This window comes from Rattus norvegicus, chromosome 2 (genome assembly GCF_036323735.1).
Source record: "Rattus norvegicus strain BN/NHsdMcwi chromosome 2, GRCr8, whole genome shotgun sequence".
NCBI classification, from domain to species: domain Eukaryota; kingdom Metazoa; phylum Chordata; class Mammalia; order Rodentia; family Muridae; genus Rattus; species Rattus norvegicus.
The window spans coordinates 183,612,356-183,628,873 of record NC_086020.1 but is presented as its reverse complement, the minus strand read 5'-3'; the positions used below and the strand labels follow the sequence as shown (position 1 = coordinate 183,628,873).

Here is a 16,518-nt window from a genome sequence, read left to right as displayed (position 1 = left end):
TTTGGTATGAGGATAATTACTACCATTATCACCTGTCTTCCTACTGTGTGGTACAAAATCCTTTCGTTTCTGGCAGGTTTCTAGTAAATCACTCCTCCCATTCACCATCCTACAAATACTTTACCCCTATCTTATCCTGTGACAGAGATTTCATTAGCAAAGCCCAGGGGGTCACACTTCCACCCTACAGGAGCCTACTCCTGAGAGCTAAGAAAGGAACAATTTAGAGCATCTTTCCTGCAAAGGGGAGGTTGCACAGTGATCATCTACAAGCATCTCCAATGTTAGATATCTATCTGGGGATCCTCTTATTGAGGCCCCAAAACACCAGGGACAGAGTCACTGATATTCATACTTTTCAATAAGTCTAATGCAGGAATAAAAAGTAAAAATTAATTGATTGATTTATCTAGTATTGAGAGATAAAAAACTTGGAGCAAGTTATACAGGAGAGCGAGGAGCTGCAGAAGTGATTGAATCACTGAATATTTTTATGTGTCTTCTGTGCCATGGATTCTTCCTAAGACATGACAAACTAGAGAGATGAGAGACCTAGATAGAATTTTACATGTCACTTTACATCAATGCAAACATCACAAACTTCAATCTTTGATATCTATTCAATATATGCTGTAGCCCTTGGCAAACAGAATACTCTCTCCCTTCTCAGGACCAAGAGAACAAGCAGTTCAGTCCCAAGTCTAAAGAGGTGAGAACTCACCTGCACAGGATGTAGACTATGAAGTACTGATGAGATGAATCCTGCCAGTTAAAGTGATTGAATTGAAAAAGTACTTAGGATATTCTTAAACCACACCCTTAAGTAAAACTGGGAAATGATTTTTAAGGAGGAATACTTGAGAGGGAATTACAAGACCCCCCCCCAACCAAATTTGGGGTAGTCATCACAAGGTCTGTGGATCTGATTGGACAAATATACATGATAGAAAAAAGCCACCCTCAGAGGTTTGGGGCTCTGCTTTATGCCCACCATATAAGAGTTCTTCCACCTGCCCTCCATTTTGTGAACACTCATACTTCTGACAAGTTCACATCCCATCTCTGATGATGTTTGTGGAAGGAATTAAGGTAAGTCCAGCACAAGCTTAAATAGTAGCTTTGCAGAAAATTCCCTTCATTTATGGAAGATTCGCCACAGTTCACTGGTCATGGCTACTCATATTCCCATCTGGACTAACTCTGGAATTAATTTAATTAATTTAATTAATTTAAGTCCAAAACTAGTTGGCATACATAACCTTTAATTTTTTTCATAAGTTGAAGTAGATACAGCTGGTTCAAATAGTGTCTCACTAGAAAAACACGCCTTTAATCTGAGTGCTGAGTCAGAAACTTACCTACCTTTAATCCAAATTTTGGGAGTACAGCACTGGGCCACACCTTCTGATGGAGGCCTATATAAGCACTTGGAAGAAGGAAGCCTTCTGTCTTTGCCTGAGTGCTTTCATCTTACTAGCAGCCCATTCCCTCACCGGCATTAGAGCCTACTTCAGAATTCTATTATACATTGAAGAAGAAGACCTGATACTTCAAACCTTGTTGACTGCGTAAGTACTGGCTTTAGCCATTGTTAGGTAGCTGGACCTCACCCTTAGATTTTTCTCATATATATCCAGTTTCTATTCATACAGATAAACTTATTCTGTACATTCTATAGAGGCCTCTGACTAACATAACAAATTTGAAATCAGAACGTAGAACATTTTCTGAAACCCATTGATAGGTCGACATTACAACTGTTTTGTTTTATGAAAAGATCACCAGGATTTGTTTGTTAGAACTAGGTGTGGTATGGGTTGGAGGGTTGCACTTTCAGGCCCATCCTGAAGTATCCTTTCCCCCAGGGTTACCAGCCATTGTATAGAATATAGTTTATTATATGGTTTAGATGTAGTTTATTTTTAGTATAAATAGTATAGATAGATGATAGATCAGTAGATACATGGAGATATATATATATATATATATATATATATATATATATATATATATATATATATATGCACTTAGTATAGTTACAGTGTAGAATCAAGGTTATTTAGAGCATAGAAAGGGAAGTCGGGTAGGGAAGAGAAGAGAGTAGAGGCTGAAAAAGAAGACATACATACATATAGAGAGACTGTGTGAGTCAGAGAGGGAGGAAGACAAAAAGAGAGAGAAATGAAACTAATAGAAGAAAAACTAGGGAAGCACCTGGAACACATGGGCACTGGAAAAAATTTCCTGAACAAAACACCAATGGCTTATGCTCCATGATCAAGAATCGACAAATGGGATCTCATAAAACTGCAAAGCTTCTGTAAGGCAAAGGACACTGTGGTTAGGACAAAACGGCAACCAACAGATTGGGAAAAGATCTTTACCAATCCTACAACAGATTGAGGCCTTATATCCAAAATATACAAAGAACTCAAGAAGTTAGACCGCAGGGAGATAAATAACCCTATTAAAAAATGGGGTTCAGAGCTAAACAAAGAATTCACAGCTGAGGAATGCCGAATGGCTGAGAAACACCTAAAGAAATGTTCAACATCTTTAGTCATAAGGGAAATGCAAATCAAAACAACCCTGAGATTTCACCTCACACCAGTGAGAATGGCTAAGATCAAAAACTCAGGTGACAGCAGATGCTGGCGAGGATGTGGAGGAAGAGGAACACTCCTCCATTGTTGGTGCGATTGCAGACTGGTAAAACCATTCTGGAAATCAGTCTGGAGGTTCCTCAGAAAATTGGACATTGAACTGCCTGAGGATCCAGCTATACCTCTCTTGGGCATATACCCAAAAGATGCCTCAACATATAAAAGAAACACATGCTCCACTATGTTCATCGCAGCCTTATTTATAATAGCCAGAAACTGGAAAGAACCCAGATGCCCTTCAACAGAGGAATGGATACAGAAAATGTGGTACATCTACACAATGGAATATTACTCAGCTATCAAAAAAAATGAGTTTATGAAATTCGTAGGCAAATGGTTGGAACTGGAAAATATCATCCTGAGTGAGCTAACCCAATCACAGAAAGACATACATGGTATGCACTCATTGATAAGTGGCTATTAGCCCAAACACTTGAATTACCCGAGATCCCTAGAACAAACGAAACTCAAGACGGATGATCAAAATGTGAATGCTTCACTCCTTCTTTAAATGAGGAAAAAGAACACCCTTGGCAGGGAAGGGAGAGGCAAAGATTAAAACAGAGACTGAAGGAACACCCATTCAGAGCCTGCCCCACATGTGGCCCATACATATACAGCCACCCAATTAGACAAGATGGATGAAGCAAAGAAGTGCAGGCCGACAGGAGCCGGATGTAGATCGCTCCTGAGAGACACAGCCAGAATACAGCAAATACAGAGGCGAATGCCAGCAGCAAACCACTGAACTGAGAATAGGACCCCCGTTGAAGGAATCAGAGAAAGAACTGGAAGAGCTTGAAGGGGCTCGAGACCCCATATGTACAACAATGCCAAGCAACCAGAGCTTCCAGGGACTAAGCCACTACCTAAAGAGTATACATGGACTGACCCTGGACTCTGACCCCATAGGTAGCAATGAATATCCTAGTAAGAGCACCAGTGGAAGGGGAAGCCCTGGGTCCTGCTAAGACTGAACCCCCAGTGAACTAGACTATGGGGGGGAGGGCGGCAATGGGGGGAGGGCTGGGAGGGGAACACCCATAAGGAAGGGGAGGGAGGAGGGGGATATTTGCCCGGAAACCGGGAAAGGGAATAACACTCGAAATGTATATAAGAAATACTCAAGTTAATAGAAAAAAAAAAGGAAAGAAAAAACAAAAAAAAAAAAGAGAGAGAGAAATGGAGATAGAGTTGCTGGCCAGGAACATATGGAGAAAGAGGGGGAATGGGGAAAGGGGGAGAGAGATAGAGAAAGGGGTTAAAGTATCAGGGAGATTAGGAGTAAGAGAATAAGAGAGTAGGAAGGAGCAAGCAGCCTTTTTTATAGTGAGTCATGCCTATCTCTCTTTTACCAGATAACTGTTCGATGATGCCTAGGAGGAATGCTAAAATTCCTTCATTATGGATTAACTTAAAATTAAAGGAAAAATTTGAGAGAGACTATGGTGGAACAGGAATAGGGCCATCATGATCTTTCACTAACTCTTGCTCACTTTGGGACAATGTGTATTTAGGAAACCAAGGAAAATTTGGTGTTGATATTGATCCAGTCTTAAGAGAGTTCACTGTTTCCTTGCTATTAAGGGTCTGTGGAACTATCTGTACGTACTAGGAGCAGGTCCATTTGAATAGTCTGTATCTGTTAGAGTAGATTGGAGCATGTAGCTTGCACGACTGGAACTGTCATGAATATTGATTATGAATAAATTCCTGAACCTGACAAGATTTTGAAACTTTATGTGTGGGTGGGTGGGGGGGTGGAGGTAGATTTAATAGTAATAGTAGTAGATTATATTTATTAGAGAATAAAGTTAAGTGTATTTGGGAGAAAATAATTTTTCTTAGGTGTACATTTGAAACCCTTAAGTCTTGGTGGTTTGAATGAAGAGCATTCCTATCCCAGGAACAGGAGAGGAACCTCACTCTCTGGAATAGGTCACAAGTAGGAATTAGGCTATTTATTGACAGGTTACTTATGCCGATGGAGTCTAAATCATTCTTGGAATGTAGGTCTTATTGTGTTTCTTGGAGCTTATATGCTTACAGAAGAGATAGATAAGCTTGTTAACAGAGTGAGCAATCTTTAAGATAAGTTTAGGGATGACAAAACCTTTCCGGGAACAGAAAGAAGCAAGAAGGGCTTTTACTTCTGTCTAGGACACTGAATGTATATAAATTTAGTATAATGGGAAACATTTTTAGGTATGTATTGAAAAGAAAATTAAAGGACCTTGAAAATTATACAACTTTTGAGGATAATCGATCATATAGTTTAGCATGAGTATATCTGAATATGCATATCCATTGTCCTGAAGCCTGTGACTCATGCAAGCCTTTCTGTTTTTGCTAAGAATCTGGTAGTCTTAAATAGTTAATGAATTGACTACTTAGGTAAGAAGATGGTAGATTACCTTGGCTAAGGAAGTAGAGGTATGTATTTTAGTTGTAGTTAGCTTAGTCACAATTGTACTCAGAAAGTTGAAAAACATGAATTATAATGTAGATATCATTAATTAAAATGTCAGAGGTTGGTCAATAGTCTACTACCTAGACAGTTTTCCCAGGTTCCTGTGGTCTCCATCATAACTCAGTCAGAGTCAGTGGGGTCATTAGGCCCAGAAGAGGAGAAGATATTTCCTGTGGAGTAGGAACTTTGGAAAAAATGATTCACCTTGTCCTAGGCAATATGAGACATTTAACTCTCTTGTATCTTCAGTTTGACAGCAGTGTAGGCTGATATATGGCAGCAGCAAGGCAATGGAGCACTCTTTCTCAGTGGTTATCATACCACAATCTAGGCAGTCTTGTCACTGTGTCTATTTCTTCTCAGAGATCTTGGTGGGTGGGGGTGGGGCAGTTGTAACATCTATGCACGGGATTCTCTGTCCTAATAACTTTAAACATGTAAGGTTACATTCAGCAGGTTTCTGAAAAGATTGATAGTGAATATCTATTAAGCATATGAGTTATGCAATCATTAATGCTCTTTAAATTTTTACTGCTGCAAATCATTAAATTAATATTGAAGATTTACCAAATCAGGATAGAAATTAGCGATTCAAAGACTGTTCTAATGTAAGGAGGCAATGTTTATGTAACTGCCTACAGTAAATATGGTAGATGGCCACAGGCCTGTCATTAACTAAGATGACACTGAAGCTACAACCAGTCATATGGTCTGCATTAGCTAAGATGGTGCTGAAACAATAGCATAGGAAAACCTTACCTGCCCACAACAAAGATGGCAGTCACTCAGCAGACTGCCCTCAGTGAAGATGGTGCTGAAGCTACACCCCTCTCTGAAGGAAAGTCATAGGTTTTTTTGTATCTTGAAATTGTCATAAATGGATGTGTATGTGCAAAAAAAAACATAAAAAGAGAAAAACACAGAGATAAATGGGCATGTGTTCTTTGAGGGACAAGTGGTCTTTCCTTTCCCTGTAGTCATTCATCCTCTATTGCTGAATGCAGAGGGTTTGACCTGTTCATGGAACAGCTCAGCTGTCACATCTGGTTTAGACCTGCTGAAGACTTTCTAGTGTTTTTATAGTAAAAATAACAACTATTATTTGTATTTATTGTCATTTCTGGAAGCTTCTAGACACTACGCCTATTCTAGGCCTAGAAAAAAATTTAGCCTGTGATACTTATAGGTGAATAAGTCACTCCTTTTTAGTTTTTTCTGAGGTCTGGATGGGTAGTTTAAAACTATTCTCAATTGTACCTGATTCAATCTGAATTATTTCAGTTTTTCCTGAGCTGCTCTTCCTTGCCTCATTCTAACTTTCACCAACTATTGTATTCTTCTGGCTCCTTTCTTATTCTCTGAATCATTCTGTCTTTCCCTGTGTCTCCATTTCTCTCTCTTTAACCTGTCTCCGAAAAACTCTCCTGGAAAAACTGCCTCCCATCTTACTTTGCTCTCTGTACTGGTTTCTTTTTCTTCATTATTTATTTTATTTACTTACATCCCAAATGTAAATAAATAAATTTGGGATGTAAATTCCAGTTTATCCTTGCAGAGTTCTTCATCACCCCCTTGCTCCAAATAACAGACAGGAGACTATCTGACAAAACTCATAGCAGGGTCTTTATTTTCTTTTCTAGCTCAGGAACCCCCACCCCTCCCAACACCCCAATGCACCACAATCATGAAACATCATTTTGCTTGTTAAGGAGTATCGAATGTCCTCCTTTTTAGACTTCCTGTGGACTTAAGTAACCTAAAAAACTGGAGAGGATGGTTTTTAACAGTTTTTGGCTTAAGTTGAAGTAGATATATCCAGTTCATCTACAGACTCTTTTGGTAGAAAAACACACCTTTAGTCTGAGTCTTGAGTCTGGAAAACATGTACCATTAATCCAAATCTTAAGTCTAGAAGACACACCATTAACTGGGCCCCACTTCTGTTGCAGGCCTATAAAAGTACGTAGAAGAAGGATGCTGTGAGTCTACCTGCTTGCTCTCACTTTACTAGCAAGCTCATTTCTACACTGGCATCCAAACCTATTTCTGCAGGATTCTGTTGAATTCTGAAGAGGATCTGAGACTTCAAATCTTGTGGAATAAGCAAGTATTGATATTAGCCAACTTTATATTAGTTTGACTTCTGCCTACAGATTTTTCTCATACATCCACTTTCTATTTATGTAGAGAAATTTATTCTTTATGTTTATTACACGCCCCTGATTAGTACAACACAGTTGAAATGGTAGTGTTTATACATTTCCAAACAGTTCAAAAGTTGGATAGAATAGTCAAACCTAGTTACTATTGAACTAAGAGTCAATAAAGATACACAGAGATATACAGAACCATGGTAGTTTTGGGTGGGGGTAGTGGAGACTGAGAGAGACATAAAAAAACAAAGACAGAGACATACAGTCACAATCAAATGAGGGGAGAGAGAGAGAGAGAGAGAGAGACAGAGAGAGAGAGAGAGAGAGAGAGAGAGAGAGAGAGAGAGAGAGAGAGAGAGGGAGAGAGAGAGAGAGAGAGAGAGATTTAACAGTCAGAGTGGGTCTGTTTTATGTTTGGTAGAACAAGTATGGAAACCTATAGTTCCTGCTTAGAAATAGACATTTTCAAGAATATGAAAGGGGCAATTTAGCAGAAAATTGAAAATAAAAACAAAAGGCTATCTATAATTGTATCTTGCAGAATAAAGAGTAAATTCTATTACTTCTTTCAGATCAACTTTAATCTCCAAACTACCTCCAGAAGATATGTCAGGGGACCTGGAAGCCAAGATCTGCGGCTATACACATATCAGTGTTCAGAAATTCTGCTACAAGTGGACCATTAGCAACTTTTCATTTTGGATGGAAGGAATTTGGGAAAATATTACAAGCCCAGTGTTCTCATTAGAGACCAATGAAGAAGTGCAATGGTGTTTGACAATATACCCAAACGGTGTTGATGAAGAAAGCAAAGATTACCTGTCTGTTTGCCTGGGTTTGCACAGTTGTCCAAAGAGCCCAGTTTTGGCAAAGTTCCAGTGCTGGATCTTAAATGCCCAAGGAGAGAAGCATCATATTACAAAGATCCCAAATGTTATAAGGTTTCTTCCAAACGAACAATGGGCATTGAGGAAGTTCATCCTTCGAGATTTCCTCCTCTCCCATAGGCATTGTCTTCTCCCTGAAGACCGGCTCATCCTGTGTTGCAAGGTGTCCATAGTAGGACCCTCCTTTAGCAGGCCTGGACATAACATGAGACCTGCAATCAAGGATGCAACACAGATGTTGGCTGATGATGTAGGAGAACTGTGGGAAAATTCCCTCTTCACAGACTGCACCCTTGTTGTAAGTGGGCAGGAATTCAGAGCTCACAAGGCCATTCTAGCAACTCGCTCTCCAGTTTTCAGAGCCATGTTTGAACATGAAATGCAGGAGCACCTAACAAACCACATTGAGATTCACGACATTCACCTGCAAGTCTTTAAGGAACTGATGGCCTTCATTTACACAGGGAAGGCACCACACCTTCACAGCCACTCAATGGCCACAGGTTTGTTGGCAGCTGCTGATAAGTATGATCTGCAGGACTTGAAGGTCATTTGTGAGGATTCCCTGTGCAGGAACCTCTCTGTGAAGAATGCTGTACCAACTCTCATCCTGGCTGACCTCCACAGCACAGAGCACCTGAAGACTAGGGCCATGGATTTCATTATACTTCATGCTTCTGAAGTCTCTGAGACCTTGGAGTGGAAGTCAATGGTGGAGTCTCATCCCCACTTGGTGGATGAAGCATTTCGCACCCTGGCTTCTGTACATTGTTTTTCCTTGGAGCCCTCACTCAAACGCCAAAAGATAGTTTAGGAGCTTGTCAGTTATGGCCTGCACCTGGCTGCTAACAGCTATAACCAGTGTTTTTAACAATGACTTCTGTTTAGATTACAGTTTGACTGGAACACTTACAGTGAATCTGGGGCAGGGCAGCATGGTGGCTATGGATTTCACAGAGCTGTAATATTTCAAAATGGTGTGTAGGGTAAGTGCAGCACTAGGGTCTTGGACACTATACCTGACACCTATCCTATTGATTTTGTTTTCTTCTTGTCTGATGTCTTGTACCTGGAATTCATCTGGCCTGAAGCAGATCCTAACTGACTTTCTTTGGAGAAACCTGTTTGCATTGGACTGAGCAGAATTGGTGACCTAACTTAAATGTATTAACTGACGTGTAAAGTTTTCCACCTAATTCATGTGTAGTATCTATCTGCAAATAAAAATTCTTTCAACTTTACTGTATTTATCCTCTTTATTGCCAGTTGCCTTATTGTTTCAATTAAGATTTCAACTCTTGCATTCAATCTATTTAAGAGAATGAGAAACCTTGACTGACCTTTGCTTTTGTACAGGGGCTTTGAGTTTCTCCCCATTTAAGTTGATCTTGATATGGGATTCTTCTATATTACCATTATTATATCTAGCCACATAATCTCTGTGACCATCTCTGGAGAACTTTTATCATTAAGAGATTGCTTCTTAAAGTCCATGTCCTGATCCAGTTTAATGATCATGTTTTTTATTTTTTATTTTATTTTATTTTTTTTTTCGGAGCTGGGGACCGAACCCAGGGCCTTGCGCTTCCTAGGCAAGTGCTCTACCGCTGAGCTAAATCCCCAACCCCCATGATCATGTTTTTTGATTTTGTTTGTTCACTTTTGTTTTGCTTTTTTTTCTTTCAGTTAATCTATGTGGTCAATTAAATTTTATAGATTTCTGTATATTGAACCACCATTACTCACCTTGAGACAAACCCTAATTTTGTGAATGATATTTTTCATGTATTCCTGCAATTATTTAATGATTATGTTTGCATGAGTCCCTAAGGGAAATTGATGTGTGTTTTAGATATCACTGTAACTGTAGTCTCTCATAAAATAAAGTGGGAAATATTCCTTCTCTTTTTATTTTGTGAAATGATTTGAGGAGTATATGCCATAACGCCTCTTAGTATAGCAGATGAAAATTATGGACCTGGGCATTTTCTGATGGGGAGACTCTTAATGGCTGCTGCTATACTTTGATGCCTTTGATTTGGTGCACAGATAGTGAGAATTGAAATGGCAGCTTAGGCGTTTTTACTTTGATGAGTTTTAGTGCCCTTACCTAATATGAGTTCAACACACATTCATGCTATACTGCCCAAAGGGATTGACTGTACTATGACCTTACTCCTCTTAGTCTTCTGAACACACAGATGTACAGGGGAGACAGTTTGTGTCCTATGTACCATTAACCAGTACTGACCTTTATAATTGTAAGTCATAGATCCCCTCCCTCCATTTTCGAAAAGACCCTCAGATCCCCCTAGGTCTTTTAGATTCAATCATGTTGACTCATAATCCAACCAGGGATGACTGTCAACAATAGTTCCAGGTTCTTTTCACAACTGAAGAAAGTGAGAGAATTGTTGGAGAAGCTTGGAAATTGGTTCCAGAGGTAAATGGTCTGCCCACATAAGTCCAGGCAAATCTTGATACAGCCTTAACTTTGACCATACCCAACTGGGATTTTAAGGCTGTTGAACGTAGGGAGAGTATATGTGTCTACTACCAGATTCTGTTGGCTGAGCCTCAGGGAAGCTTCAATCAAGTTGGCCTATAAATTTGCCTATGGTAACCAGGTGAAATAATGAGAGCTCTACAGAATATTTAAAAAGAATACTCAAGTTAATGAAAAAAAAACAGAAAAAAAGAATTGTTTGAATCCCATAAGATTTATATTCTCTCAGACCCAGAAATGAGAGAAAATTGTCAGTGGGAAGCTTGCCTTAAGCTAAGATGATGCTGAAGCAATAGCATAGGCAACCTTATCTGCCCATAACAAAAATGGCAGTCACTCAGAAAACTACCCCAACCAAGATGGTGCTGAAGCTACAGCTCTGTCTGAAGGAAAGTCAAATGTATGTTAGATTTTGCAATGGCAGAAATGGCTGTGTATCAGCAGAAAAAAGACATAGAAAGAGAAATTATATCTGTCTAGGTAGAAATTATTTAGTGAGATAAGTGGGCAGGTTTTGTCTGAGGGACAAGTGTTCCTTGCTTCCCTGAAGTCATTCACCCTCTGTTCCTAAATGCAGGAGCAGGTCTGAACTGTGCATGGAGCAGCTCAGCTGTCTACCTGGTATAGAGCTACTGCAGACTTTGTAGTTTTCTTATTGTAAAAATAACTATTATTCATCTGTATTTATTGTCATCACTGAGGCTTTCTGCCTCCACTTCTTAACCTAGGCCTAGTCCTGGAAGCTTCTAGCCTCTTAAAATCTATTCTAGGCCTAGAATCATTTTAGCCTCTGGCACTTTTAGGTGCATGATTCACTCCTACCTACTTCTTTCTGAGGTCTGACTGGGTGGTTTAAAAACCCTCTCCATTGTAACTGATTCAATCTGTGTTCTTTCAGTTTTTCCTGAACTGCTCTGCCTTGCCTCAAACTAACTTAACCAACTAGTGTACTCTCCTGGCTCCTTTCTTGTTCTCTGAATCATTCTGTTTTCCCCCCATATCTCCATTTCTCTCTTTTCAACCTATCTCTGAAAAACTCTCCTGGAAAAACTGCATCCTCTCTTACTTTTCTCTCCGTACTTGCTTCTTTTTCTTCATCACTTATTTGTTTATTTACAACCCAAATGTTGCCCCACTCCAGTTTATTCTTGCAGAGCTCCCCCCCCAAATAACAGTTAGGAGCCTATCTGACAAATCTCACAGAAGGGTCTTTAATTTCTTTTCTAGATCAGGCACCCCCCACCCCTCCTGACAGCCCAATGCACCACAGTCATGAAACATCACTTTGGTGGTGAAGGAGTACTGAATTTCTTCATGTTTAGACTATCTGTCGACTGAAGTAACCTAAAATACTGGAGGGGATGCCTTTTAACATTTTGTGACTTATGTTGAAGTAGATAGATCCAGTTCAACTACAGACTGTTTGGGTAGAAAAACACACTTTTAATCTGAGTCTTGAGACAGTAAAACACACACCATTAATTCAGATCTTAAGACTAGAAGACATTCACTTAACTGGGCCCCACTTCTATTGCAGGCCTATGTAAGTATATAGGAGAAGTCAATTGTGAGTCTTTGCTTGCTTGCTCTCATCTTACTAACAAACTCATTTCTTCACTGGCATCTGAATCTAATTCTTCAGGATTCTGTTCAATACTGAAGAAGACCTGAGAGTTCAAACCTTGTGGAATAAGTAAGTATTGACTTTAGCCATCTTTATATTAGCTCGACCTCTGCCTACAGATTTTTTTCATACATCCACTTTGTATGTATATAGAGAAATTCATTCTTTATGTTTGCTACAGGACCCCAATTAATACTACACAATTGAAATGAGATTGTTTATACACTTCCAAACTCTTCCAACATTGGATAGAATAGTCAAAATAGTTACCATAGACATAAGATTCAATAAAACACACAAAGACAGACCCATGGCTGGGGTGAGTGAGGATAATGGAGACTGAGAGAGACACAAACACAGAGAGACAGACAGACAGAGAGAGAGAGATAGAGAGAGAGATAGAGAGAGAGATAGAGAGAGAGATTTATCAGTCGTAGTGAGTCTGTTTTATCTTCAGTAGAACAAATATGGAAACCTACAGAAACTGAATAGAAATACAAGTTTCCAAGAATATAAAGGGACAATTTAGCAGACAAAGAAAATAAAATCTAAAGGGTATCTATAATTGTATCCTACAGAGTGAATAGTAACTTCTATTACTTCTTTCAGATCAACTTTAACCTCCAAACTACCTCCAGAAGACATGTCAAGGGACCTGGAAGTCAAGAGCTGTGGCTACACACACATCAGTGTTCAGAATTTCTGCTATGAGTGGACCATTAGAAACTTTTCATTTTGCATGGATGGAATTCGGGAAAATATTACAAGCCCAGGGTTCTCATTAGAGGCCAGTGAAGAAGTACAATGGTGTTTGAGAATATACCCAAACGGTGTTGATGAAGAAAGCACAGATTACCTGTCTCTTTACCTGGGTTTGCTCAGTTGTCCAAAGAGCCCATTTTGGGCAAAGGTACAGTTCTGGATCATAAATGCCCAAGGAGAGAAGTATCTTTTTACAAAGATCTCAGATGTTTTAAGGTTTCTGCCAAATCAATACTGAGGATGCAAAAAGTTCATCCTTCGAGATTTCCTCCTCTACCATAGTCGTTGGCTTCTCCCTGAAGACAAGCTTACCCTGGGTTTCAAGGTGAGCATAATAGGAACCTTCTTTAGCAGGCCTGGACAGAACATGACACCTGCAATCTGGGATCCAATGCAGATGTTGGCAGAAGACCTAGGAGAGCTGTGGGAAAATTCCCTCTTCACAGACTGTAGCCTGGTGGTAGCTGGCCAGGAATTCAGAGCTAACAAGGCCATTCTAGCAGCTCGCTCTCCAGTTTTCAGAGCCATGTTTGAACATGAAATGCTAGAGAGCTTAACAAACTGCATTGAGATCCATGACATTCATTTGCAAGTCTTTAAGGAAATGATGCATTTCATTTACACAGGGAAGGCACCACACCTCCACAGCCACTCAATGGCCACTGGTTTGTTGGCAGCTACTGATAAGTATGCCCTGCAGGGCTTGAAGGTCATGTGTGAGGATGCCCTATGCAGCAACATCTCTGTGAAAAATGCTGTACCCACTCTCATCCTGGCTTACCTCTACAGAGCAGAGCACCTGAAGACTAAAGCTATGGATTTCATTATAGTTCATGCTTCTGAAGTCTCTGAGACTGTGGGGTGGAAGTCAATGGTGGAGTCACATCCCTACTTGGTGGAGGAAACATTTCGCTCCCTGGCTTCTATACATTGTCCTTGCTTGGAGCCCTCACTCAAATGCTGAAAGATATTTTAGGAGCTTGACAGCTATGACCTACACCTGTCTTCCAACAGCAACAACCACTCATTTTACCAATGACTTCTGTTTAGACTACAGTATTGCTGGAGCATTTACAGTGAATGTGGGCAAAGGCAGCCTGGATTTACAAGAGCTGTAATGTGTCAAAATGGTGTGGCAGCACTAGGGTCTTGGACACTCTACCTGATATCTACCCTGCTGTTTTATTCTTGTCTGATGTCTTGAACCTGGGATTCAACTGGCCTGAAACACAGCTCAACTGACTCTTTGGAAAAACCTGTCTGCATTATACTGAGCAGAATAGATGACCTAACTCAACTGGCATGTAAAATTTTTCACCTAATTTATGTGTATTATATATCTGCAAATAAAAATCTTTCAACCTTAATGTATTTATCCTGTTAATTACCAGTTGCCTTATTGTTCTAATTAAGACTTCAACTGCTGTATTGAGTAGATTTAAGAGAATGAGAAACCACTACTTGCCTTTGCTTTTGTACAGTGGCTTTGAGTTTCTCCCCATTTAAGTTGATGTTGACATGGGCTTCTTCTATATTACCATTATTATATTTAGCTCTATCATCTGTGTGGCAATCTCTGAAGAACTTTTATCATTAACGGTTCGCTTCTTAAAGACCTTTCCTGGATCCAGTTTAATGAGCATGTTTTTTGCTTTTTTTGTTTGCATTTGATTTGCTGTTTTTTCTGTCAGTTGGTTTATATGGTCAATTAAAGTTTGATTTTTGTATATCGAAGCACCCCTATTCACCTGAGACAAAGCCTCCTTTGGTTTTGTACATGATATTTTTAATGTGTTCTTGGAATATGTTTTTAATTATTTAATGATTATGTTTGTATCAGAGTCCATAAGGGAAATTGATGTTTGTTTTAGATATCAGGGTAACTGTAATCTCTCATAAAATGGAGTGGGAAATATTCCTTCTATTTTTGTTTCATGGAATGATTTGAGGAGTATAGGCCATAACTCCTCTTAGAATGGTAGAATTTTGTGTGAAAACTATCTGGTTCTGGGCATTTTTTTTTTGATGGCGAGACTTTTTTTTTTTTTTTTTATTAACTCGAGTGTTTCTTATTTACATTTCGAGTGTTATTCCCTTTTCCGGTTTCCGGGCAAACATCCCCCTAATCCCTCCACCTCCCCTTCTTTATGGGTGTTCCCCTCCCCATCCTCCCCCCATTGCCGCCCACCCCCAACAATCTAGTTCACTGGGGGTTCAGTCTTAGCAGGACCCAAGGCTTCCCCTTCCACTGGTGCTCTTACTAGGATATTCATTGCTACCTATGAGGTCAGAGTCCAGGGTCAGTCCATGTATAGTCTTTAGGTAGTGGCCTAGTCCCTGGAAGCTCTGGTTGCTTGGCATTGTTGTTCATAAGGGGTCTCCAGCCCCTTCGAGCTCTTCCAGTTCTTTCTCTGATTCCTTCAACGGGGGTCCTATTCTCAATTCAGTGGTTTGCTGCTGGCATTCGCCTCTGTATTTGCTGTATTCTGGCTGTGTCTCTCAGGAGAGATCTACATCCGGCTCCTGTCGTCCTGCACTTCTTTGCTTCGTGACGGTGAGACTTTTAATGGCTGCTGCTATACTTACATGCCTTTGATTTGGTGCACACATAGTAAGATTGAAATGGCATCTTGGGCCTTTTTCCTTTGATGAGTATTGTTGCCCTCACCTAATCTGAGTCCAACTGACATTCAGACTATTTTGCACAGAGGTATTGACTCTATTATGACCATACTCCTCTCCTCTTCTGAACACCCAGATGTAGAGGGGAGACAGTTATGTCCTATGTACCATTGGCCAGTAATGACCTTTATAATTGGAAGTTATAGACCCCTCCCTCCATTTTCAAAAAGACCCTCAGATCTCCTAGGTCTTTTAGATTCAATCATGTTGACTCATAAACCCGTCTGTGATGACTGTCAACAACTGCTTCATGTTCTTTTTCACAACTGAAGAATGTAAGAGAATTGTGGGAGAAGCTTAGAAATTGGTTCTAGGGGTAATGGAGTGCTCACACAGGTACAGCCTTTACTTTGAACATTCCCAACTGGTATTGTAAGGCTGTTGAAGATAGGGAGAGGATATGTGTCTACCTTCAGATTCTGTTGGGTGAGCCTCAGAGAAGCTTCTATCAATTTGGCCTATAAATTTATCTAAGGTAGATAGGTGAAATAATGAGAGTCCTAGAGAATATCTAAAAAGAATTTTTTGAAGACTATAAAACCTACATTCTTTTGGACCCAGAAACAAGAGAACATTGTCAGTGGGAAGTATGGCATTTTAAAAAAAAACTGCACCTGATATCTGTCAGGAACTTCAGTGCCTGGATGGTTTTGTTGGTAAGCAACTTCCTACAACTTTAAATAGGAAGAATATATGACTGAGAGCCTTGTGGTTCAGCTACATTCCATGCCCTGGTTAAACCTAAAGGAGGAGGGGAAAGCCAGACAGTTT

General features: G+C 39.9%; 1 protein-coding gene and 1 pseudogene across 1 annotated transcript; both read left to right on the top strand.

Annotated features, from left to right (window-relative positions):
• The first annotated feature begins 7,892 nt into the window (after positions 1 to 7,892).
• Positions 7,893 to 8,987, top strand: Tdpoz1-ps14 (TD and POZ domain containing 1, pseudogene 14). The gene has a single exon (XM_063282818.1). The coding sequence runs from the start codon at positions 7,893 to 7,895 to the stop codon at positions 8,985 to 8,987; it is 1,095 nt and encodes a 364-aa protein (XP_063138888.1).
• Positions 8,988 to 12,940: 3,953 nt separating this feature from the next.
• Positions 12,941 to 14,083, top strand: Tdpoz1-ps15 (TD and POZ domain containing 1, pseudogene 15; annotated as a pseudogene).
• Positions 14,084 to 16,518: the final 2,435 nt, after the last annotated feature.

Coding starts and splice junctions, on each gene's coding strand:
- Tdpoz1-ps14 (XM_063282818.1), top strand. CDS start 7,893: ATGTCAGGGGACCTGGAAGCCAAGATCTGCGGCTATACACATATCAGT.